We start from the raw sequence: 22433 nt of genomic DNA, 5'->3' as shown, positions 1-22433 counted from the left end.
GAAAAAAATCTGGAAACCAAATACAGAATGGCTGCTTGCTTTTCTAGCATTTGTCATGTGCATACTCGTACTTTAAATATACAAAAGAAATATTTGAGTGATATAATAAATGAACTAATCATTGTCCTGTTTTTTTTTTTTTTTTGTTATGTACATGATGATGAAGAACATACTACTTGGATTAAAAACAAAAATCATGTTCGTAATGTTTCTTTGGGAGATAATGTCAGAATAAAGATCAGGCAGTTCTGCTTGATGAATAAATTCAAGAAGAAAGCTCTAAGAGTAAGTTTTCCTGAAATCATCATCATATCTTTCATCTGAACAACACCTATCTATCTATCCCATATATATAATATAAAAAAACAACACAAGCAGCTTGAACACAGGCAGGCTCCAAAACCACGAACAGACACACAACATCCACAAAAGGTCCCAAATCAGAATTCTTTCAATCTGTTCATAATGAAACTGAAACTGAACCCAGATGGCACCGAATCACCAGAACAAAACCAAAGGCAAGCATAGCTGCCGCCGATAACCCAAAAGAGAGAAGCCCGAGAGTACAGAATGAAGGTGCTAAGCTACTTACGCGACTCAGAGATCTGGAAGCTGGGATGGCGAGTACGGAATGAACGACGGCGACCAAAGACAGCTGACGACGGCGACCGAACCCACAAGTAGCTCAGATCTCCTCTCTGACTGATTTTTGTTCTCCAGTTCAAAATGCTCAAAAATGTTGCTCAAAATCGTTTCCCTCCTCTTTATGCTTCGTTATTTTTTTTTATTTTTTTAATAAGTCAACTGACGTGGGACGCGACGGGACGCAACCCCGGTGGTATATAGAAGTACTCTAACAGAAATATACCGTTCGGTCACCCAAATCCATTTAAAAAAGCTCATTAAAAGGAGGGAAAAAAATTATTTTGGACTCCCAGGAAAATAAAAAAGATTATAGCCCAAAGGCCCATAATGATAAATGAATTAGAAAAAGAATCATTTGCGCTTCAAGAACGAGGTGCCCTAGGCCACTAACCACGCCGTGCTCTTCGCCCAAGGCGCCGACGGCAACATCAAAACTCAACAGCAGGCCGATACTCACTCCTCCGGTTCGGGAGTAAAAATTCAGACAAACAACCACACTCTCGGTAAGCACCTCTATCTCTCTCGGACGTTCTACATTTGTATTGGTGTCTACTGAAACACAATCCAATAGCTGCGCTGATCTCCACTTCCGCCAGAATTCATGATCATTTCTGTGACCCATATTTACTTTATAAAAAATAAATTTCTATAACCCGTATCTTCTTAGGTTTTGGAGGTTAACCTATATGGGTGTGATTGAACAATGGTGGTTTGTGCGTGAGCCGAGGTTTTTATTTTGTGAAATTTCGGTTAAGGAAAGCTGTTTTGATTCGGTTAGCAGATAATACGGGCTATGTAGAGTTTCTGTAGAGTAATTCATGAGACCTTGTTGGAGTCTTAACGTGCGGGTTAAATATGGCGGGTTGTCTCGATGTGTTAGAATAAACATAATGAAAAATGATAATGAGTATATGATGATTTCAAAAGTTAAATCTTGTAATGAAGTTAAGACTTAACAATGCTGCCCATAGAAATTGTTTTTTTTTTCTTACTAAGTCGGTTTTAGCCGGAATATGCATGTGACAGTTGCAAATAGTTAATTTCACAAACTGTTTGAAGCATTTTGAAGCTGGTTTTGTCTTCTAACTTATGAATCACTTTGATGTTGGATTTGGGTATTGAGAAGTGGTGAGGTATGTTGTGAATAGTAGTGAAAAAGTAGTGAAAAGTAATAATAGAATATTGAATAGTTATAAAAAGTAATGAATAGTAGTAAAAAGTAGGTGAAAAGTAATAATAAAGTAATAAATAGTAGTTGAGTATGTCGAAAAGTGTTGAGGTATTCTCAACACCTAAACACAGCTGCATGTTGGATAGTGGGAATGCTTGGAAGCTAGTCATGCATTTTTTTTCTAGGAAGTATTTAAATCTGTCCGGGTAGGTTACATAAAGAATTTTGACCTATAAGTTGATTGACACGTTATTTATTACCAGAATGAATTGGTTGTGTGAGGCACCAAAGTAAACAAGGTCTATACTAAATCTGGTTCAAGGGTTTTCTTGCAACCTGAATAGCCGTGTAATGCTTTTAGTGGACCCTGAATAGGCAAGTTTTATTGTAAAGCCTAATCCCACACTGGGAATGTGAATAAGCCACATATAGTGGGTAAGTGAGAAAAGTATTTATGTGATAAGTCCCACATTGATTACTTACTTGATGAAATTGGACTTTATGAATTTTTAGAGGGAAGCTCCTTGGGAATTTTATAAGTGCGTGATGCATGGGATCGGGGTTTACTCTGTAGGGGTGGATCCGAAGGGTCATGCCTTGGAGAGGTTCCCCGACATCAATATATATATATTAGAGGGAAGCTTGAAATTGACTGACCTTTTCAGGGTTAGCTCAAATGTGGTTAGTGCTTTCTCTAGGTCATTACAAATGGCTTCAAAGCCAATTTCCAACTAGGTGTGTAGTTTGAGCTGTGCCACACCCACAATGGAATAGCCTGTTGAGAACATCATGGATTTAAGAGGGGAGATTGCAATACTATGGATTGAATATAAAAGGTTGATGGATGGGATCCCAAATTGCCCGTGTGGGAGGGTTCTAGCCTTTCATAATGATTCCAAGGGGCTCTGATTGTAACATTGACTACTCATTTTGGAGTATAGGTTCATATGTGGCTCAGGCTTTCCTTGGGTCATTATATTTATGTTGTTTTAATTAGCACAAGTTTAGGACTGTTTGCATCTCGGGTTACAAAGATTAAGTTCTTCATATATGTTGTGTAGCGGCATGTGTTGTAACTCTTAAAATTTTGGGTTTTTAATTATTATAGAAGGATTTTAAAATTGATTTGGGGCTATGTGGATTTGTTGAAGGGAGTCATTTTTTAATAAGTAGGAAGAATCTCATTAAAAAGCACAAAAAGGTTACATCCAAGTACAATGAGAGAATAGTGAATCTTTGATTATTGGACTTAGTTAAGTTGTAAATATCTCTTATTATAGATTGATCTATTTTAAAGCCATGAAGGTGGATTTGAACGTGGTATAGATGTTGATGATATGTCGATTTTGACTGAGGTCCAAAGTGACTACTTTGCAATTTCAAGGAACATTTGCATTTGGATCAGTGTTGATGAAAGTGTAAAGCGCACTTAAGCGCAAATGCTGTATAGAGCCTACGTGCAAAGTGTAAGTGTGCACTTGATTGAAGTAAAGTGCACATTTTTGAAAATGATGTATGATAAAGAAAATCCATAAAATACAGTAATATGTGTTGATTTAAGTATATTGTGTGGGAACTTATGTGGCTCACAATATGTTTTCTCGGAGTAATTTTATAATTAAAATGACCTATCCAAAAGAATTTAATAATTGAATTGTCAATTTTTCCATCCCATTAATTTTGTTAACTAGTGCATGTTGTAACTCACCGTATTCTTTTCACGCTTTTTGAATGAGTAAGGGATTCTTCTAGTCCAAGTCTACAGCTAGAGAGTCCTCTGAGTTTGAATTGGTTAGAGATTCTTTGAGTCTTGGAGATCTTTTAGGTAGATTTTATTTGAAATTTTCTTTAAAGTTTTATTGACTATTGGATTTTTAAATAAGGTCTATGATTAGCAAGGGGTTCTTCTGCTCCAATTCTACATCCAGAGTCCTCTGAGTTGAGCTGGTTAGAGATTCCTCGAGTCTCGGAGATTTTTTTAGTTGCTTTTATTTGAAATTTTCCTTAATATTTTATTGAAAATTGGATTTTTAAATAAGGTTTACATGCTCTGACACAACATCTGAGAATTGAATTTTCAAACATTGATCTGGAAATTTTGTAATTTTTTCTTGTGAATATTTGTAAACAGGGGAAGGACTAGTTTTAGCTGAAATTCTATCCTTTTGAGGTTTGGGACATTGCATAAATAATGGGGGAAGCGCGGAAGGATGTTCTATCATCTGTGCATTCCACGGTTTTCAAGGAGTCCGAAAATCTGGAAGTGAGTTGTGTTAAAATTGAGGGTTATGATTTCAATCGTGGAGTGGACTACTCTCAGCTTCTTAGGTCCATGGTCACCACAGGGTTTCAAGCCTCCAATTTGGGAGATGCCATCGAAGTCATTAATCAAATGGTTAGTATTTCTTAAACAGATACTACTTGGTTGATATGAAATCTACTCAAATATTACAAAGTTTCATTTTATTAAAGATATTTTGAATTGGATTGAAGCTAGATTGGAGGCTTGCTGATGAGGTTGTAACAGACGATTGCAGCGAGGAAGAGAGGGATCTGTCATACAGAAAGTCTATGAGATGCAAAGTTTTTCTGGGTTTTACATCAAATCTTATATCTTCTGGTGTGAGGGATGTCGTTCGCTATCTTGTCGAGCATCATATGGTAAGTAGACCTGGAAGGCTCTTTCATTATAAGTTTGATTTTCTTGGTTGCGAGGTATTAAAAGGATTTATATCAGTATCTCATCATATCTTTGTATTGTTTTCTTCTGTGTCAACTTTATCAATAGAAGTGTTCTCTTCTGATTGCAGGTTGATGTTGTGGTTACAACAACTGGTGGTATAGAAGAAGATCTTATAAAATGCCTTGCACCCACATATAAAGGTGAATTTTCTCTACCAGGAGCCTATTTACGCTCACAAGGGCTGAACCGCATTGGTAACTTGTTGGTTCCTAATAACAACTACTGCAAATTCGAGGACTGGATAATTCCAATTTTTGATCAAATGCTGAAGGAACAAATTGGAGAGGTAATTCTTTGATGCTGTTCTACCATAATTTGAGAATTTCAACTTAAATTCATTTGCTAGTCGTGACTTTCTTTTGTGATTTTTTACCATATGCTCGGCTTGTTGTTCCATAAAATTAACATATGATGTCTAAGGATCTGCTTGGCCATTGAGAATTCTCAGATGAGAATTTTGAGTTTTAAGATTAAATGTTAAAATATTATATTTTAATATTATTATTTTTTTGGGATTTGAAAAAGTTAAGAAAAAGTTGAATTGTTTATTATATTTTGTATGGAGATTTGAGAAAGTTGTAATAATGAGATGATAATTTTGTGTTTGAGATGAAAAATTCCAATGGCCAAACAATACCTAAATCTATCATACTTGGGTCTGGACTCTTGGGTTTGCTTCAAATCTGTCGGTCTCACATCTGTGGCAACTAAAAATATGAGGTTTTCAAAAAGGATGTGTCACTACCTGATATCTAGCTCAAGAATATTTCTTGGTATGTAACTGAAACTGAAAAAAGAAAAAACTATTGCATAGGTTGTACTTCATCAGTAATTACGTCACCAAAAAGTGGCTACAACAACATTGAAATGTTTGATGTTTTGTGGATCATTACAAATTATGGTGGTTCATGTTATTTTGCTCAGCCACAGTCCCCTACCTACCCCAGGGTCCACAAGCAGGAAAAAGGGTTCAGAGTTGTCTATTCGTATCGTATGAGTGCTGATACTTATGTTTTGGCCTGCCAGTCCATGTATGATTTATATAAAGGATAAAAGTTTTAATATGTATTTTTCTTTTGTTCTTGCCTCTTGATGGAAAAGCCTTTTCTCTCCCACTTTCTTGTTTATTATGTACTGCCCTATGTGAATGTTTCCAGAGCTTTCTCACCTTTTTCCTTTTTGGTTTTGCAGAACGTATTGTGGACGCCATCTAGGCTGATTGCTCGCTTGGGAAAAGAAATTAATGACAAGAGTTCATACCTCTACTGGGCGTACAAGGCAGGTGCCCATGGCTTAATATTTTGGGAGGAGGCTTCTTTCCAATATTCATATGCACATTTTCATGCATGACAGAATTTGCAATCCAATTAGGAATGGCAACTCAAATTAAGTGAATAAAAGCTTTGTATGGAGGGGTTTTGGCTTTTGTGTTTGGACTAAATGGAAACGTTGTAGTAATTTTTTTATGGTATTCTAGTAGGTGTTAGAACTCCAATTACTGATGGAGCATTGTGCACTTGCTACTTTAAAGGGCCTCAACGTAATGCTTTGTTATTGGTAATATTGATTGTGTTTTGCTTTTCCTTTTTGATTATTTCCAGAACAACATCCCAGTTTACTGTCCAGGCCTAACGGATGGCTCACTAGGGGACATGTTGTACTTCCATTCCTTTCGCAGCCCAGGTCTGGTTGTCGACATTGTGCAAGGTATTTATACCAGTTTTCAATGTCGGTGCATGCTTGTATTTCAATAGTTGAGATTTGAGAACTACAATTGTTAGATTTTGAACAGACATTAGAGCCATGAATGGTGAAGCTGTCCATGCAAGTCCCAGGAAGACTGGCATGATAGTTCTTGGAGGGGGCCTTCCCAAGCATCACATTTGCAATGCCAATATGATGCGAAATGGTGCAGATTATGCTGTCTTCATCAATACTGCACAAGAGTTTGATGGAAGTGACTCTGGTGCTCGTCCTGATGAGGCCGTATCGTGGGGGAAAATACGAGGCTCAGCTAAGACTGTTAAGGTATATCATTTTGTGTCTCATCATTTACCCTTGTTGCGTTCCAGCTTTTCTTCTCACTCCTATTTTAATTTTCTACAAGCACAATCTTGTAGATGTTTGCTATCTTTCCTTGTACGCATGATTCTTATTCTTTGCCTTTTGATTGAACTACCAGGTACATTGTGATGCAACCATTGCTTTCCCTCTACTGGTTGCAGAGACCTTTGCCTCGAAGGAGAAAGAATTTCTTCAAGAATAAGGCTCGATAAGATTTGCCAAAGTGCATATTCATTTATTGGTGCAAAATAACTGATCTTGACAGAACTCTTAATTTGCTTGGGAAAAAAAAGATCCAGCCAGCAGTCTAAGACAGGCTATTTCTGATAGGCACTAGCAACCCCTGAAATGGGTTACTGCCTTGATATGGGATTGGGAGGGGAGCTTGGAGAAGCGAATATATGGGTAGGAGAGGGTATTGAATTTCTGATTGTTTTCCCCTGAAACTTTTCTGATTGGGATTGTTCACCAAAATCTTGAGACTGAGTGAGCTTTTGCCTGCAGCAATTGTAGTCATGTTTGGCCGTTTTTGCATCCGAATATTGAACTTATATTTTCCTCCATGTCACCATGTGAAGACTAAGTTATATGACCATACTTTCTTCAGTAAAATCAAAGATAAGAATAGCAATTTCTTCAAAAAAAACGAAGAAGATAAGAGTAGCAATGGCACTCTTGTGCATCGCTGGACTAGTGTTGATCAAAACGTATCAATTAAATTTCGCATTCTGAGAAAGTTCGACGTCGTTTTTGGTGAAGGAGAGAAAATTAGAACTTAAATGGTAGCTTTTAAGTTTAAGAACACTGGATTCAAATCCGCTGTGTGGAGGAAAGAAGAGAACAAACGGTATTCAAATTCCCAACTGGTGGTGAACTCTGTCACTCTTTGCGCCTCCCATTCTATACTTGTTTTTCCTTTCTTTTCCTTTCCTGTCTTCTGCATTTATCTCTTTTGTCCTCGTCTCCAACTGTTGCCTCTAAGATAAATCTGCTCTTGTCCGCTTCTTCCATGCACATGCACCCACCATGAAATTGATAATAATGATTATAGTTCGAGATTTTCCAAATAAAAGCTAGCAGTCGAGCAATTCCAAAGAAATAGTCGAGTCCTTTATTCTCAGCAGTTCTTTTGCTGAAGACACTGCAATCATGATCTTATGGAAAAAGGGATAAACAACACTGAACAGTTTTTCTTCATAACTAAGTAAGAAAACAAAAACTGAAAATATTCTAGGAAATTCGCCTGCAGATGAGCATGCCATCACCCACAGAAGCATGAGATATTTCAACACGAGAGTCAGCAGCGACGAAACTATTAAACTCAATGGTAGTCTTCGTTGAGGCTCTTTTCTTTTCTGGAATGGCTTCTTCGGGAGCAGCAACGTTTCCTCCCCACAACGAGTTATCGTAGACAATCACCCCCCCAACCTTAACAAGTTTCAGCAGCCTCTCGTGGTAACTCCAGTAATTGTTCTTGTCCGCATCAACAAAAGCAAAGTCAAAACTCCCTTCGTTCTTTAGCTGCATTAATCATGATATATATGTAACAGAGAGAGAGAGAGAGAGAGAGAGAGAGAGAGAGAGTCGTTGAGTAAAGTTGATGAAAACAGGAAAACCAGTTTTCAGGTGAAGCTCAGATGTAAACAGCAGACAGGCAAAGCTAGCTTACGTCTTGTGTAAGATCATCAAGAACCGGTAAAGCTTGTGACTCGATAAAGTTAATCTTGTGTTCAACAGCAGCTTTCTTTATAAATGGCAACCCTATCTCGTAGGCTTTCCGATCGGGATCTATAGCTGTAATCTGCAATTTAGGATTGCACGGATCCTAGAAATTACAAACTGAGACAAATATATAAATACATGATTAGTACAAGACTTGCATGCTATGCAAACCTGGCCATCATCAGGTAAGGAAAGAGCAGTAAGGAGAAGAGAGTATCCAGTGAAGACTCCAATTTCAATGGTCTTCTTTGCATTCATTAACTTTAAGATCATAGCCATTAACTGACCTGCATCTGGTGATGTGCCCAGAAATGCACTGCACAATAATATGTTTGCTCATCAGCCTTACATATATTTCATGTAGTTGTTAAATATTTTAACATGAACATTAATAATTAGATCTTCAATTTTCTATGATTCATGGTAATAAATAATAATAATTAGAAAAATGTACCTCCCTCTATTACAGTTTGATAATGAATTTGACCTGACTATAAGAAAATGATCATCCTAGCAACTTTACCTCCGAGTGTCTCTCGATGGTTAGAGACACAATGGTGTTATAGGTGAGAATCCTTTAACTCCTCAATGCTATTTATAGACTTCTGGCCATCATGAAATAATTTAGAGACTCTGTGTCTCACTATGACTAGATATAAAGCTATTTTAGTCCTATTGTAACTCATTAAATTAAGTGATAAAATTGAGCTAATCTAAACCCATTAGATATAGGTGTATGAGACATATAGTTAAATAAAACTCTTCCAGTAGTCACTCATGCAAGTGTAGATAGAAGAATTACAAAGGGTGTTTTGCAGTAGCTTCCCTCAGGTCCTTGAGAGGCTGTGGTTCTCTTGGGAACACACTAGTGGCTAGTATATACTGCCAGATCATTAGTGCAAAATTATTAGATCGATCGGACGTCATTATAAATAAACAAATAATAATTAGCAGCTAAAGTTAAAAAGAAAAAGAAAAAGAAAAAGAAACTAAGATAATTATGGGAGTTATACGTACGTACCTCCAATAAATCCTCACTTTGCAATATTACATGGCCCTTCATCACTAATTTTTGCTTTGTTTTGTTTTCCATTTAGGACTCTGATGTTCCCTGAACATGCAAAGATCACTTACTTATATAGATTTAATTAGAACATGACTTATATTCAATCTTTATAATTTTGTAGCACTACTCTCTCTCTCTCTCTCTGAGGGCCAGCTCAATAGTAAGGCCGTTGAGGCCATTGCCTAAGGCCACCATCCTATCTAAGCCTCTTAAAATTAAAAAAGACGTATTTTAAATTTAAAAAATAAAAAATAAAAATCATTTCATCAAATAAAATTTCAAATAAGTTTTATATTTTTCAAAGTGTGCAAGGCCCCGTAATACTATATTTAATATTTAATACAATAAATTATTTATATTATAAATAATTTTTTAAGATCTTGCTAAATTGAGGTACAAAATTTGCATCGAGGCCTCATTTTAAGTTTTTGTATTAAATATAAATTCAAAAAAAATTTATTTAAAGATTTTAAATAAAATCTCATTTCATTGAAAATTTTAAAAATATTCCATATAATAACTTATATTTAATTGTATTATAATTACGAATGACTAACTTAAATTTTGCCTTAGATCTCAATTTGTATTGAGCCACCCCTGCTCTCTCTTGCTATATATATATACATATATATATATATATTTATATGTATAACCTCTTCACTTTTAAATGTTTCCATACGGACACATGATCAGTACTTATATATATACAAATTACACAAAGTTACCGAAGGAAGTCAAACCCAAACATATTACATATATAATCCTCCAAACTGGCTGGTAACAAAGGAATTAATTGCACCATAAGACAAATTTATTTATGAAAAAATGCAGAAGAGAAAAAAGAATTAAAAAAATGATCCATGATGCATGCTAATTATATATATCATGACCAGAGCAAAGTTACCCTCGTTTCACTAATTATATATTATTGATTGGTATATAACCCCACCCAAAGAAGGAATTAAGAGGGTGAATTAGGAACAAACTAGCTATAAATATATATATATATATATATATATATATATATATATATATATATATATATATATATATATATTCTCAGCTATAAACATTGACAGATCAGTAGTACGGTCAAATATCATCTAATCAAGATCTTTTCAAATTTCAGTGAACTTGAAAATTTTAAGAAAGAAATAGATTAGACCATTCACATTGAGTTCTATATAAAATTTCCTATAATTTAATTAAAAATAACATTTCTTAAAAGTTTTTCATAAATTTTACTCATTTTTCAAAAACCTCATATATCTCATTCTCTATACTTTATCTATTCTTTTAAAATAATATTTCTCTATCTTTTTTTTTTTATTATTATTTTCTCAGTTTTATTTACAAACTTAACTATTCAATATTTTTTTTAAACTATTACTCTAGTAAAAATTTTAAACGAAAATTTAAATTATTTTTTTGTGAGTACAATAATATTTTTAAAATTATTTTTTTATATTTTCGTAATTATTTAACTTATTTTTAAAATTATTATTTAAAACTATAACAAATATGAGTATGATAAAAAGTGTAAATGATTGAAAAAATAATTTATTTTATGTATTAGAATAAAATATTAATAAAATATAGTTTAAAAAATAAATAATGATTATCTAAATATGAACAATCATCGTTTATTTTCTAAACTTTTTTCTTAAAATAAGAATCCTTAAAATAAGAATATAAATGTATGCGATATTTTGATTAAAATCGTATATAGAAAATTCATTACTTTAAGTCACCAAATATGAATGTTCTTAAATATTACTATAGTATTTATTGGCAAAAATTCCATATGAACAATAATAACTACTGGAAAAAAAAAAAAAGAAAAAATACACGTACACAAAAGTACAGATACCTACAGAAATTGCCAAATATCATCCTCGATTAATACAAGCAATCATTAGAGAGAGAGAGACGGTGCCTGCAGGGCTGGGTTTGAGCAGCAGCAAGCTAGCAGCAAGAACTTGCAAGCACAGTACTTAAATTATAAGTGCATGCTTAGCCAACGATATTGATCGGTGCTGGATCGATCCCTGCTTTATTATACTGAAATGAAGGCCGATTGAAGCAAGCGAAATAGAAAAGCCATTGGGACCCACAATTTGCTGGTGCTCTGTTGGGACAAACAGTTCTACCCAAATTTGGCTGTAGAAAAAATCTACACAACCTCTCAATTTAATATCTTATTTTTTTTTTAATTTTTTAATATTTTTTTTTGAATTTATTTTTTTTAAATTAATTTAATTATTTTATTTCTTATTTATATATTAAATATTTAATAAAAAAAATAAAAATTAAAAAAAAAATAAACTATTAGAATGTTGAAAAGTCAAAACCCGTTCCAAAGCTCAAGATACGAGCAATAAGGAATTTAGTCAATATTGACGAGTTACAGTTCACAGACCGAATGATTATTTTAATCATTTTAACCCAACTGTTCCGCTTTCTTTCCCTCGCATTTATCTTCCTTCCGTAAGACGGGTTCTAGGTCCCTTCCTGTTATCGATGGTCTGGACCCAAAAAGCTCTCTCTACCTTCGCATAGTGATCGTAGAGTTCTGATCGTCTCTTCAAACACGCTTCAACGCAGAAAGTTCCTTTTTTTTTTTACGAAAATAACCAAAGAAGAGAACGGAACTAAACTCTAAAAACCAAGATTCTATTTTTTCTAATCTCTTCGTTTTTGTTCTTACTAAAAAATTTAGAGCTTCAACCAACGAATATTAGCGAAACGTACCTCGATCAAGAGCTCTCGGCTTTAAGACCTCGATTGCAACCGAATCGGAAAGATAACCCAAAGATATGCGGTCAAGATCGCGCCGTCGCCCTTTCCTTCTCTCTATCTATCTGCGACTGAAAATGTAGAAGACGAAGACCGAGACGACCAGCTGGTAACAAAGAAACGAAAATGGGAGGCGGTTTTTATTTTAGAATAATTTTAAAGTAGTACGAGATAACGAACCAAACGCATACATTTAAACATGAAAATTATTTATTTATTTAACTTTTTAAAATGGTTGAGTATATAGATACCATAAGATTTCACGTGACTTTGACATAAAATATAAATTTTTATTAAAGAATTACATACTTTTTGGGAAAGAAAGAACAAAAGCGACATCATGACTACCGCCCTAGTATCTGTATCTCATTAGCACAAAAGTATTAAAGTAATAAGAGAGGACGTACGTAGACAATTCAACATGAAAATTATTTATTTTTTTTAACTTTTTAAAATTGTTGAGTGGGAAAGGTAATCAACATCAAACAATAATATATATATATATATGAGAAATGTTACATATCATCTCATACCACATATTTTATATATTAAAATATTATTTTTTATTTTTTTTATTTTTTATTTCATTTTATTCTTATTAAACTAATTGAATTATTCTATTTATCATCTACACACTACATATTTATTATAGAAAAAATGAAAAAAAAAAAATTAAAATAAATGTGGTGTGTGAAGTGTGAAGATGACAAGAAGAATTTTCCCATATATATATACAGTTATGCTATATATCCCCGGGGAGTAATCCTGCCTGCCACGTCAGTCGGTAATTAATTAAAAAAAAAAAGGCAGAAAGGTAATGCGGGAGTGGGGGGGAAGCATTTCACGTGATTTGAACTGTTTTCATCTAAAACAGAGCGCCATTCCCGTCTTCCAGTCCTCCCACCTCGCCGACGAGTTTCAACTGAATATTTTTCTAGCTGCTTTGATCTGCCTTGAGCGTGGGAAAGAGAAGGGTTGATTAACCCGAGCGATGAAACCTACGCAAGAGCCCAAATTGGAACCAGGGACCGAGACCGATGAGCTTTAACTGGGTAGCCAGCTTATTCTTTCATCTGCATTTGTGGGTAAACATTAGAACGGTTTGATCTGGGTTTTTGCTCTACCTTTGTCGTTCTTTGTTTGTTTTCCTTTTCTTTCTTTTTTTTTTTTTTTTTTTTTTTTCTTTTCCTATTGCTTGGTATTCATTTGACAAAACAAAGCATGAAATGTTTTTTTTTTTTTTTTTTAAGTACAGAGAGAGTGCAATGTGTTAAGAATAAAAATATTTGATTGTTTTTTTTTTGAACAATTATTTGATTGTTTATTTCACCTTTATTTGATAATGTTTATTTCTTCATTAACAATAGTTGATATAAATGGTTTCTATCTTTATTAGCATGCACAATCTGTTGTTAATATATAAATGTGGCACCAGTTAATGAAGATACAATCTGGCACCAGTTGATGAATATAAATGTTAATATATTCATGTGGTAAGAGATTTGAGGTTGCAATTAATACTATGTGGTCATATGATTAAATGGAATTAGAAAGTATTTAAGATTGTAGATTTATGTTGAATTACTTAATTGTTGCCAGTTCTATTATATTTTTCTAGCATGGAAAATGAGAAAGAACAACCAACTACGCAGACATTATCTAGCTCAAATCCCCCATCTAAGGTATGTATGTTATATAATTGGAAAAATATTTAACATTGGTACTGTTGATATTTTGTTTTGCAAAATACATCAATAACTATATCTAATAACATGTTAGGCCATAACATCAACTAGTCAAAACATTCCAAATTATATGTCTGGTTACTTTGGACTAGTGCCTACGTGGTCACCAACAATTTTCTACCATATCCGGCTAGTAATCAATATCCAATCAACATACTGGTAGTGATAACTTATCCTAATTTATTCTTAATAAGTTGGCTTTGTTGCAACTATTAAAAGAATAAGGTGGCTTAATTGCAGTGGTTTAATTGATGACCTTTTATAATTTTTTGTAGAATGCTGGTTACTCATTTGAACATATCATGGAACCTCCTAGTCATATCAGCAATAAAAGCTCTACCACGAGCAAAATAGTTGGTTCAAGGCTGGATAATACTACTGATGGTGGGGAATCTGAAGCGCCATGTGGATCTCCTATAGTTGATGACTCTAATAATGGCAGTGCCAAGAAATCTCATAATGTCCAAGTGGTTGATGATGATACGATTGATGAGCCAAAGTCGAGAATGGAGTATAATTCCCTTAAAGAGCTATTCAGTTATTATAAGGAATATGATAAAAAATGCGGGTTTTGGGTGATGATAAAACGGACTGAGAGGGAAGAAGATGACTCTGTTAGATACGTCACTATTTCTTGTGCCTGTGGTGGGAAGGCCTGGAATAGGGCGCTGAATGTTGCCAACCTACGCCCGACAGGAAAGACGGAATGCAAGGCAAAGATTAATGCCTTAAGGCAAGATGGAGTGCTTCGGTTGACGATAGTACATAATATCCATAACCATGGTCTCAGTCCAAAGAAATCTCGCTTCTTTCGATGTAATAGAGAAGTTAGTGATGCAGTAAAAAGGGTCCTAGATACAAATGACTTGGTTGGCATCCGAGCGAATAAGAGTTACGGATCTCTCATTGTTGGTGCGGGTGGATTTGAGAATCTCCCATTCTTGGAAAAGGATTGTCGTAATTATATTGATAAGGCAAGACATTTGCGACTTGGCGCGGGTGGTGCTGGAGCGCTCTGACAGTATTTTTTACGGATGCAATACAAAAATTCTGGGTTCTTTTATATGATGGATATAGATGATGATGGGAGGTTAAAGAACGTCTTCTGGACAAACCCCCGTAGTAGAGTAGCGTACCAGTATTTTGGCGATGTGGTCACATTCGACACCACATACCTAACGAATCGATATGGGATGCCATTTGCACCATTTGTTGGTGTAAACCACCATGGACAGTCAATTCTGTTGGGAGCAGGCTTGATTTCTAGTGAGGATACCAAGACATTTGTGTGGTTATTCAAAACATGGTTGCAATGCATGGATGGTAACGCTCCAAAAGCTATTATCACTGATCAAGATAGAGCGATGAAAAATGCAATTGCAATTATCTTCCCAAATACTCGGCATAGATTTTTTCTTTGGCATATACTGAAGAAAGTTCCTGAGAAGTTTGGCTCATATGGTTTATACAAAACTGGGATGAAGAGTGCATTGATGAAATGTGTATATGACACTCAATGTGTTGATGAGTTTGAGAAATGTTGGGATCAGTTGCTTACCACTTACAACTTGGGAGAGAATGCGTGGTTGCAGAGCCTATACGTTGAGCGTGAGCATTGGGTACCGGCATTTTTGAAGGAGTGTTTTTGGGCTGGAATGAGTACAACACAGCGAAGCGAGAGCATGAATGCATTCTTTAATGGTTATGTACATTCTAGGACAAACTTAAAGGAGTTTATAGACCAATTTGATAATGCATTGAAAAAAAAGATTGAGAATGAAAATCTCGCGGACTTCCAATCATTTAATGTGACAATCCCCTGCATATCTAGATCTTTGATTGAAAAGAGGTTTCAAGAGTTGTACACGATAGATAAGTTCAAAGAAGTTCAACATGAAGTCAACGGTATCATTGACTTGAATCCAAAGTTACATAATTCTGTTGGTGCAATAAAGACATATATGGTTGAGGATGAAGTTTGTTTGGAAGAGTTCACTAAGTTGGTTAAACATTTTGTGGACTTTAGTGAGGAAGACGCATTTACAAAGTGCTCATGTGGATTATTTGAGATGAGGAGGATATTGTGTCGTCACATTTTGGTCGTATTCAGGTGTAATGATATTAAATTTTTGCCTGAAATGTATATTTTAGATCGATGGAGGAAGGATATTAGAAGGCGATACACATTAATCCACAGTAGCTACGATGCAGGGGAACAACACGCAGATTCGAATAGCTATTTAAGTCTTTTAAATATCTGTTATCAGATGATTACTTATGCATCGGGTTCGAGAGAGCATACTGAGGATGCGAGAAATAAGTTATATGCAATGATTAAGTTGTATCGTGCTAATCAATAACACCCATCGATGACTCAAATTGGTTCCAATGTTGATAGTACGGCGAATGACTCTGTAGTCGGTGTTTCTGGGGAAGTACGTAGTCCACGCGTTGTGCGAGGCAAAGGCAGACCTCCATCTCTAAGGAAAGCATCCATGATGGAGATAGACATGCAGAAAGCTAAAGCAAAGATGAAGAAACCACCAGCAAAGAGGGAAGCGTAAAGAGGTGCAGATATTTTAATATCCGCATTTTATTTATATTATATTAATGAAGAAGATTTAATGTATATTTTTTTGTTAATTAATTATTAGCGGGATGGAGGAGATATCCAGGTTGTGGATAAAGGAGATACACCTGTGACGGAAGTATGCAGGAATTTATTTGACCATTCTGAGATGAATGTCTCTAATGTTGGACACATGCAGGTATATTAATAAGTTTAATTTTATTACTAATTTACAATATTTGGCTGTATAACTTACCTTTCATTTCCAACAGGCTATTCCTGAAAGAGAAAGCGTGGCTATCGACATTATTGAAACCCAGTCTCGAGAAATAACTATTCAGAGTCAAGAAAGCGTAAGTGATATCAAATTTTTTCTCCGAGTTTAATACTAATTTTTATGTGGTATCAATTAATATTTTGGGTTATTATTTACAGATGGAAATCGGGTTGAAAAAATCACAATTGGTGCACTTTGGGTTGGAAGGATCACAACCTTTGCAATGAATTGAGGAAGTGCTTTTGATGGTTGGGATTGTGAATATATATCGGGTCGTTTATTGAATGTATTCCTAGGATGAAATATATGTGTATTGAATATATTTTAGGGACTTTCTTGTGCACATGGATAAGATGATGAATATTTTTTGTATATTTGAAGCACTTGGATGGATTTAGCTTAATTTTGTGAATTTATTCCACTGGGATTGTGCACTTTGTTGTGCACTTGGATAAGATGATGAATATTATTGAATGTATTTGAGGCACTTGGATGGATTTAGCTTCTTGTTGTGACTTTATTCCACTTGGATTGTGCACTTTGTGTTGCACTTGGATAAGATGATGAATATTATTGAATGTATTTGAGGCACTTGGATGGATTTAGCTTCTTGTTGTGACTTTATTCCACTTGGATTGTGCACTTTGTGTAGCTATTTAATGTGACCAGCAGGAATTTTGCAGGAATTTTTTGAACAATTATAACACGTTTGACAACAAGAGTTACTGTTAGATATGCATTCCCATTTTCTTGTAGTAATGGTTCAGTATTAAAAAAAATTCCAATAGCAAAACTGGAAAATTTTAAGGCTAAGCAGGGACTCTTTTTTTGAACTTGACCAATTGGTTCAGTGTTAACGTTTTTTTAGGGACAACTTTCATACTTTAGGCAACACCTAGTCTTTTCATGAGAAATTTTCTTCTAAAGGGATTTGTTAGTTATTTTCAAACCTTCAAGGCCAACAAAAATTTATCTTTTCAAAAGTGGAGATTTCATGTCTGACAAAAACTGGAAGCTCACCTTCATCCCATGCTTTTTAGCAATTTCAGAAACACCCAATTTGCAAAAGAACAGAAAAAACTAAAATGAAGGATTTTGAAACTTCAACATGTTACAATCCTGAGAGTATTAAATACCCATGACTAGAAAGCATTCTGATAAGACCAGTCCGAAGGGAATTTTTTAGTAGTTTTGTAGAAACTGACTTCTAACCCACATATACACTAAAAAGATACAAAAATGTTGAAATATTGCCATTCCAAATAGCCCATCAAGATAAGCAGAAATGAAACCCCCAGTATAAGTAGTCTTTATAGGAAAACGGTAATAATATTAGACTGTTCCAGCAAAAATGCAGTATTTAAATTCCCACACGATCACTAACAGGATAATAAATCTGAGTATTTAGTGGCAAGGCCAGAACATACCAAAAACTAGTAAAAATCACCCAAAAATAGCAGAATCACCAAAAAAATATTAAAAAAGTTGCTTCAACCTGTCTTTCACATCCATACATATAAAACAGTACATAAAGTGAAACCGGTCACATATTTAACACATTAATCAACAACTTCCACAAAATAACTTTGCATAAACACCAAAATAATTTCCAAAATACCTAAACACATAACTACTAATAACAATCCCAAATTACTTATATAACACTAGGTAAAATGCATGTACAAATACAAAACAACAATAAATCCAAAGTAGTGTGCATAAATGCCTTCTTTTAGCTTCTTGTGCGTTAAATATCAACTCCTTTTGCATAATCTCGTCGCTTTTATTGGACAGCACCATCTGCACCCTCTCGAGGCGATCCACTATCTTATGGAGCTCAATCTCCCTCTTTCCGAGCAGCTCAAGTATCTTCTCGACATCTCTCTCTTTCTTTAACAGTTCATCAATTCTTTCTCTATATTGTAACTCAGTCACTTCATTACCATCCAACCACTTGAAAAACTTACAGTATGGTAAGCCCTGCTCATTTCATTTAATGCATATATTAGACATCTTTGAATTGTACAATATATTAATCATTATATACAAAAAATGTTTTAGGCAACAAATAATGTAGTTACCTGCGTATTATACTTTGAACACCTTAAGAAGGGCCGTCTAGGATTTTTTGTAGTAGTTGACCATTTCAATGTGGCTTCCAGCTCGTAGAAGCACAATTCTTTTTCCAAAATACGTTTGCGAAAAGATAATGAAGATATTGATGAAGATGATTTTGACATTCTAAGATGAACCCCCATAAAAAAATTGAATAACAGTTGAATAATGATGCTGTTATTAATGAAGAGCAGCAAGTTTTGACAAATGTCTTAGTTGGTACAATATTGTCAGACCTTGAGCTCTTAATCTACTTAAAATCAAGCAATAGACAGCAATTTTTTAGAGGTGCTGGGTTGGGTCCACTACAGCTTTTTAACCCATTCATTTTTCAAAATTCCAAAGTTTATCAACAATTCAACTAAAATCACCAAAATCAACTAAGGGCCTTTCATCCCTTTTGATGAATCCTGTATTCAAAAGACATTGACATTTTACAGACTAGACTATTAAAATGTTACACATTTGTTATATTCTCAAAGAATATTCGATAAATTTACACATTAAAATGGAGGAAGTTCTCTCAACTTATTTTGGAAGAAAATCAATAATTTATAAGGAATATTTTTCAAATTGAGTCTCCATAATCCAACTCTTGATCACGAAATGTGAATTTAGAATTTCATGCATTTATTATTATTATTTTTGTTTCTGATCTGTGAAGTACTGTTAGATGGCTACTCTCATTTGCCTTTCCCCCATAAACTTGGGTTGATGATTAGATTACTTGAGAAAGAACAGGCTAAACTTCTCAACTATATACACTTAAACCCATAAAGTCACACATCTTAATCCTTAAAAGAAATAAAATAAATACACGTCTTAATCCTAACTCAGAGAAGCTAAGACGATATGTCCAATAATGAGTGATGAATCCCCTCTAATTTGGTGTTATAATGGCAAATCATAATCACAATCACAACTTGCATTCATAAAAAGAAATTCCAAATTTCAAAATATGGGAATAAACTGAATGGCCGATGATCCAAAATCAACTACTCAACTAATTAACACTTTAAAAATCATAATCACAATCACAATTTTTAGTTTCATTCATAAAACTAAAATCAACAAAAAATAAAAATAAAAATAAAACCTGGGTTCTCCGAAGAAGATTTGTGCTTTTCGGGTTCGTGTCTCATCGCGGCCTCAAGGGGGTGAAGACGATTGGGTGGAGGTTTGGGGGAGGGCACGGGGAGAAGACTGAGTGGGTTTTCTGGGAAGACAAGTGGGTTCACGGCTCTCTGGGAGGAAAACGGGGAGAGTGAGGACGAGTGGCTTCACGGCTTTGGGTTAGGGTTCGTGTTGCCTTCAAATGGGTTCTCTGGGTTAGGGTTTGTCTTGGTTAGCGTCGGATGAGAGGGATGATGAGAAAGGAGAGATGAGAGGGAGCTGAGAGGGTTAGGGTTAGGGTTCCTGTGAGATGAGAGGAAAGAGAGAGATGAGAGGGGGGACGAGAGAGAAGCGAGAGATGAGAGTAAAACAAGTCCGGAAGGAGAAAGCCAGCGTCAAGCCAAATTCAATCAAAATGTAAACGGCGTCGTTTACATTATGACGCCACGTAGGACCTGAGGCCGCACTGAGAATATACCCCGGTTGCATATAGACTTTTTCATATATATATATATATATATATCTTGAGATTTCACATGACTTTGACATGAAGTATAAATTTTTATTAAATAATTACATACTTTATGGGAAAGAAAAAACAAAAGCCACAAATAATTCTCAATTCATATCATCTTATTTTATCTAAATATTTTTAAATATTTTAAGGAGATTCAACATTTTTTTTAATTGTTGGTAAAATTACATAATAATGTAATGAAAATTACAATAAAGTTAAAATTGAAACGAAGCCAGTTTAGACTGAGGCACGAAAATCTCACTTTCTTTAAAAAGATTCAAATTAACCGGTATATTAGAACTCTTCTTGACTTGACTCCTCCATGATACAACAGCCCAACTGATCGTCGTATAACTCAAACTAATTCTGCACAAGTAGCTAAACTCAAAGCTCAACTCAGAAAACACATTTTTATATTGTCTGAAAAATCTCTCAAAAATATATACACAATTTATATACCTCTCTCTTTTTTCCAAAAAGAACAACACACTGTTTTTCGTCAAAAAAGAAATAACATTACTCTTAATTTAAAACTCTACCCTGGACGCCAACCTCTATTTACTTTTTAAAAAAAGATAGACGTTAATACCAAGAGAACCGGCCACTGGCAATTCAAGAGAATAAAGGCAATAATGTTTAAGCAATAAATCTCATAACGTCTAATAACTTTAGAGTTTACAACCGTAGATTTTTCAAAAGGCTCGGCTAAGCAATTGAATAAAAAGACAAATAAAATGAATGGTAAATGAGGACGCTTTTTACAACCACAAGCCAGTAAAAGCAGCCAACGTCAATGTTAAAAGCCAAAGTTAATGGAAGAAAAACAACGGTAACCTCATTGAAAAGTTATATAAAAAGAAAAAAACTATTTATTAAAAAAATACCAACATTTTTTTAAGGAAGTCAAACCCAAACATATATGATCCTCCAAACGAGCATTTAACAAAGGAATTAAGCGCACCATAAGACAAATTTATTTATATAGAAGAAGAAAAAAAAAATAGTTAATATTATGACTAGAGCAAACCCTCGTTTCACTAATTATTATTGTTTGGTAACTAACCCCACCCAAAGATCAAGAAAGAGGGTGAACGAACAAACTACCTATATATATTAGAAATATTAGATTAAAGTATACAACAGAAACAATATTATCTCGTTGGAAAATCATAAATTTAGTATGGTTGTTTCATAGATTTTCCATCGCAGTTGTTGTTAATCCGAAATCCTCTCGTATCGATGGTGGTGGTTTCATAGATTTTCCGTCATAGTTGTTGTTAATCCGAAATCCTCTCATATCGATGGTGGTGGTTCCATAGATTTTCCATCGTAGTTATTGTTCATCTGAAATACTCTTATATCGATGGTGATGTGTGCTATGTAGTAATACCATAGCAATACTCACAAACTCCACAGACTAGATGCCAGGATTGGAGAGAATTCTTTTGAGAGAGAGATTTGCACTTAGTTGTTACAAGCTTGACAAGCATCTCATTCCTAATCCCTCTCAAGTCCAAATGACTTAGAGCAATGCTTAATTTCTATAAAACATAATGTACTTATAACTATGTCGCAACTCCCAAGAAGCAATATAACTTGCCGACAGTACAAACTATTGTCGATGTGTTACCCAATAGTCTTCCATTTGCTCTCATGTCATTCAGTTTCAGTCCAGTCACTTTCTTAGCAATATCTCTTTAGATCATATCATTTATGATCATAGATAGTATGCCAAAGTAGCAGACACTAAAACATCAATCTAATGACATAGTCAATTGTCTTCTAAGGGCATAAATAAATTAAGATCATCAATTATGACCTACAGGACTCATATGGTGAGAAAATAAGGATCCATTCACTCACGTCTTTTGCTGGTTGCAAAAACACATG

The 22433-nt window shown here is 34.5% G+C and overlaps 4 protein-coding genes across 6 annotated transcripts; 2 read left to right on the top strand and 2 right to left on the bottom strand.

Moving 5' to 3' along the window:
• The first annotated feature begins 980 nt into the window (after positions 1–980).
• Positions 981–7186, top strand: LOC122304394 (deoxyhypusine synthase). 3 transcript variants are annotated; one of them, XM_043116650.1, is made up of 9 exons: positions 981–1148; positions 3700–3763; positions 3948–4211; positions 4310–4477; positions 4627–4845; positions 5751–5837; positions 6161–6266; positions 6352–6587; positions 6742–7186. In XM_043116650.1, exons 3-9 carry the CDS (start codon positions 4008–4010, stop codon positions 6823–6825), a joined length of 1104 nt encoding a protein of 367 aa, XP_042972584.1. In that variant the 5' UTR covers positions 981–1148; positions 3700–3763; positions 3948–4007; the 3' UTR covers positions 6826–7186. The 3 variants fall into 3 exon arrangements, with proteins under 3 accessions (XP_042972584.1, XP_042972583.1, XP_042972585.1); XM_043116649.1 differs by lacking the exon at positions 3700–3763; XM_043116651.1 differs by lacking the exons at positions 981–1148; positions 3700–3763 and having other exon boundaries at positions 4069–4211; positions 4314–4477.
• Positions 7187–7711: 525 nt separating this feature from the next.
• LOC122304396 (probable caffeoyl-CoA O-methyltransferase At4g26220) lies at positions 7712–12377 on the bottom strand. Its single transcript, XM_043116652.1, has 6 exons — positions 12163–12377; positions 9367–9456; positions 9148–9227; positions 8517–8661; positions 8293–8424; positions 7712–8144 (listed from the first exon to the last, which is right to left on the bottom strand). The coding sequence occupies exons 2-6, from the start codon at positions 9436–9438 to the stop codon at positions 7854–7856; spliced, it is 720 nt and encodes a 239-aa protein (XP_042972586.1). The 5' UTR covers positions 9439–9456; positions 12163–12377; the 3' UTR covers positions 7712–7853.
• A 2642-nt stretch (positions 12378–15019) lies between these two features.
• LOC122304869 (protein FAR1-RELATED SEQUENCE 5-like) lies at positions 15020–16312 on the top strand. The gene is made up of 2 exons (XM_043117132.1): positions 15020–15591; positions 15670–16312. The coding sequence occupies exons 1-2, from the start codon at positions 15020–15022 to the stop codon at positions 16310–16312; spliced, it is 1215 nt and encodes a 404-aa protein (XP_042973066.1).
• A 2057-nt stretch (positions 16313–18369) lies between these two features.
• On the bottom strand, positions 18370–20502 carry LOC122305819. The gene is made up of 3 exons (XM_043118356.1): positions 20010–20502; positions 18880–18977; positions 18370–18778 (listed from the first exon to the last, which is right to left on the bottom strand). Exons 1-3 carry the CDS (start codon positions 20053–20055, stop codon positions 18449–18451), a joined length of 474 nt encoding a protein of 157 aa, XP_042974290.1. The 5' UTR covers positions 20056–20502; the 3' UTR covers positions 18370–18448.
• Positions 20503–22433: the final 1931 nt, after the last annotated feature.

This window comes from Carya illinoinensis, chromosome 3 (assembly GCF_018687715.1).
Source record: "Carya illinoinensis cultivar Pawnee chromosome 3, C.illinoinensisPawnee_v1, whole genome shotgun sequence".
NCBI lineage: Eukaryota > Viridiplantae > Streptophyta > Magnoliopsida > Fagales > Juglandaceae > Carya > Carya illinoinensis.
Note: the sequence above shows the minus strand (reverse complement) of the source record. Positions and strands in the feature narration are given on the sequence as shown.

What these genes read in the sequence shown, in the direction of transcription:
- LOC122304394 (XM_043116649.1), top strand. Translation starts at nt 4,008, where the DNA reads ATGGGGGAAGCGCGGAAGGATGTTCTATCATCTGTGCATTCCACGGTT. An exon ending in TCGAAGTCATTAATCAAATG is followed by an intron (nt 4,212 to 4,309) that starts GTTAGTATTTCT and finishes ATTGGATTGAAG; the next exon opens with CTAGATTGGAGGCTTGCTGA. An exon ending in ATCTTGTCGAGCATCATATG is followed by an intron (nt 4,478 to 4,626) that starts GTAAGTAGACCT and finishes TTCTGATTGCAG; the next exon opens with GTTGATGTTGTGGTTACAAC.
- LOC122304396 (XM_043116652.1), bottom strand. Translation starts at nt 9,438, where the DNA reads ATGGAAAACAAAACAAAGCAAAAATTAGTGATGAAGGGCCATGTAATA. An exon ending in CCTTACCTGATGATGGCCAG is followed by an intron (nt 8,425 to 8,516) that starts GTTTGCATAGCA and finishes CCTAAATTGCAG; the next exon opens with ATTACAGCTATAGATCCCGA. An exon ending in TTGATGATCTTACACAAGAC is followed by an intron (nt 8,145 to 8,292) that starts GTAAGCTAGCTT and finishes TGATTAATGCAG; the next exon opens with CTAAAGAACGAAGGGAGTTT.
- LOC122304869 (XM_043117132.1), top strand. Translation starts at nt 15,020, where the DNA reads ATGGATATAGATGATGATGGGAGGTTAAAGAACGTCTTCTGGACAAAC. An exon ending in GTACCGGCATTTTTGAAGGA is followed by an intron (nt 15,592 to 15,669) that starts GTGTTTTTGGGC and finishes TGTACATTCTAG; the next exon opens with GACAAACTTAAAGGAGTTTA.
- LOC122305819 (XM_043118356.1), bottom strand. Translation starts at nt 20,055, where the DNA reads ATGAGACACGAACCCGAAAAGCACAAATCTTCTTCGGAGAACCCAG. An exon ending in ATCTTCTTCGGAGAACCCAG is followed by an intron (nt 18,978 to 20,009) that starts GTTTTATTTTTA and finishes TTTTGGAAAAAG; the next exon opens with AATTGTGCTTCTACGAGCTG. An exon ending in GTTCAAAGTATAATACGCAG is followed by an intron (nt 18,779 to 18,879) that starts GTAACTACATTA and finishes TGAAATGAGCAG; the next exon opens with GGCTTACCATACTGTAAGTT.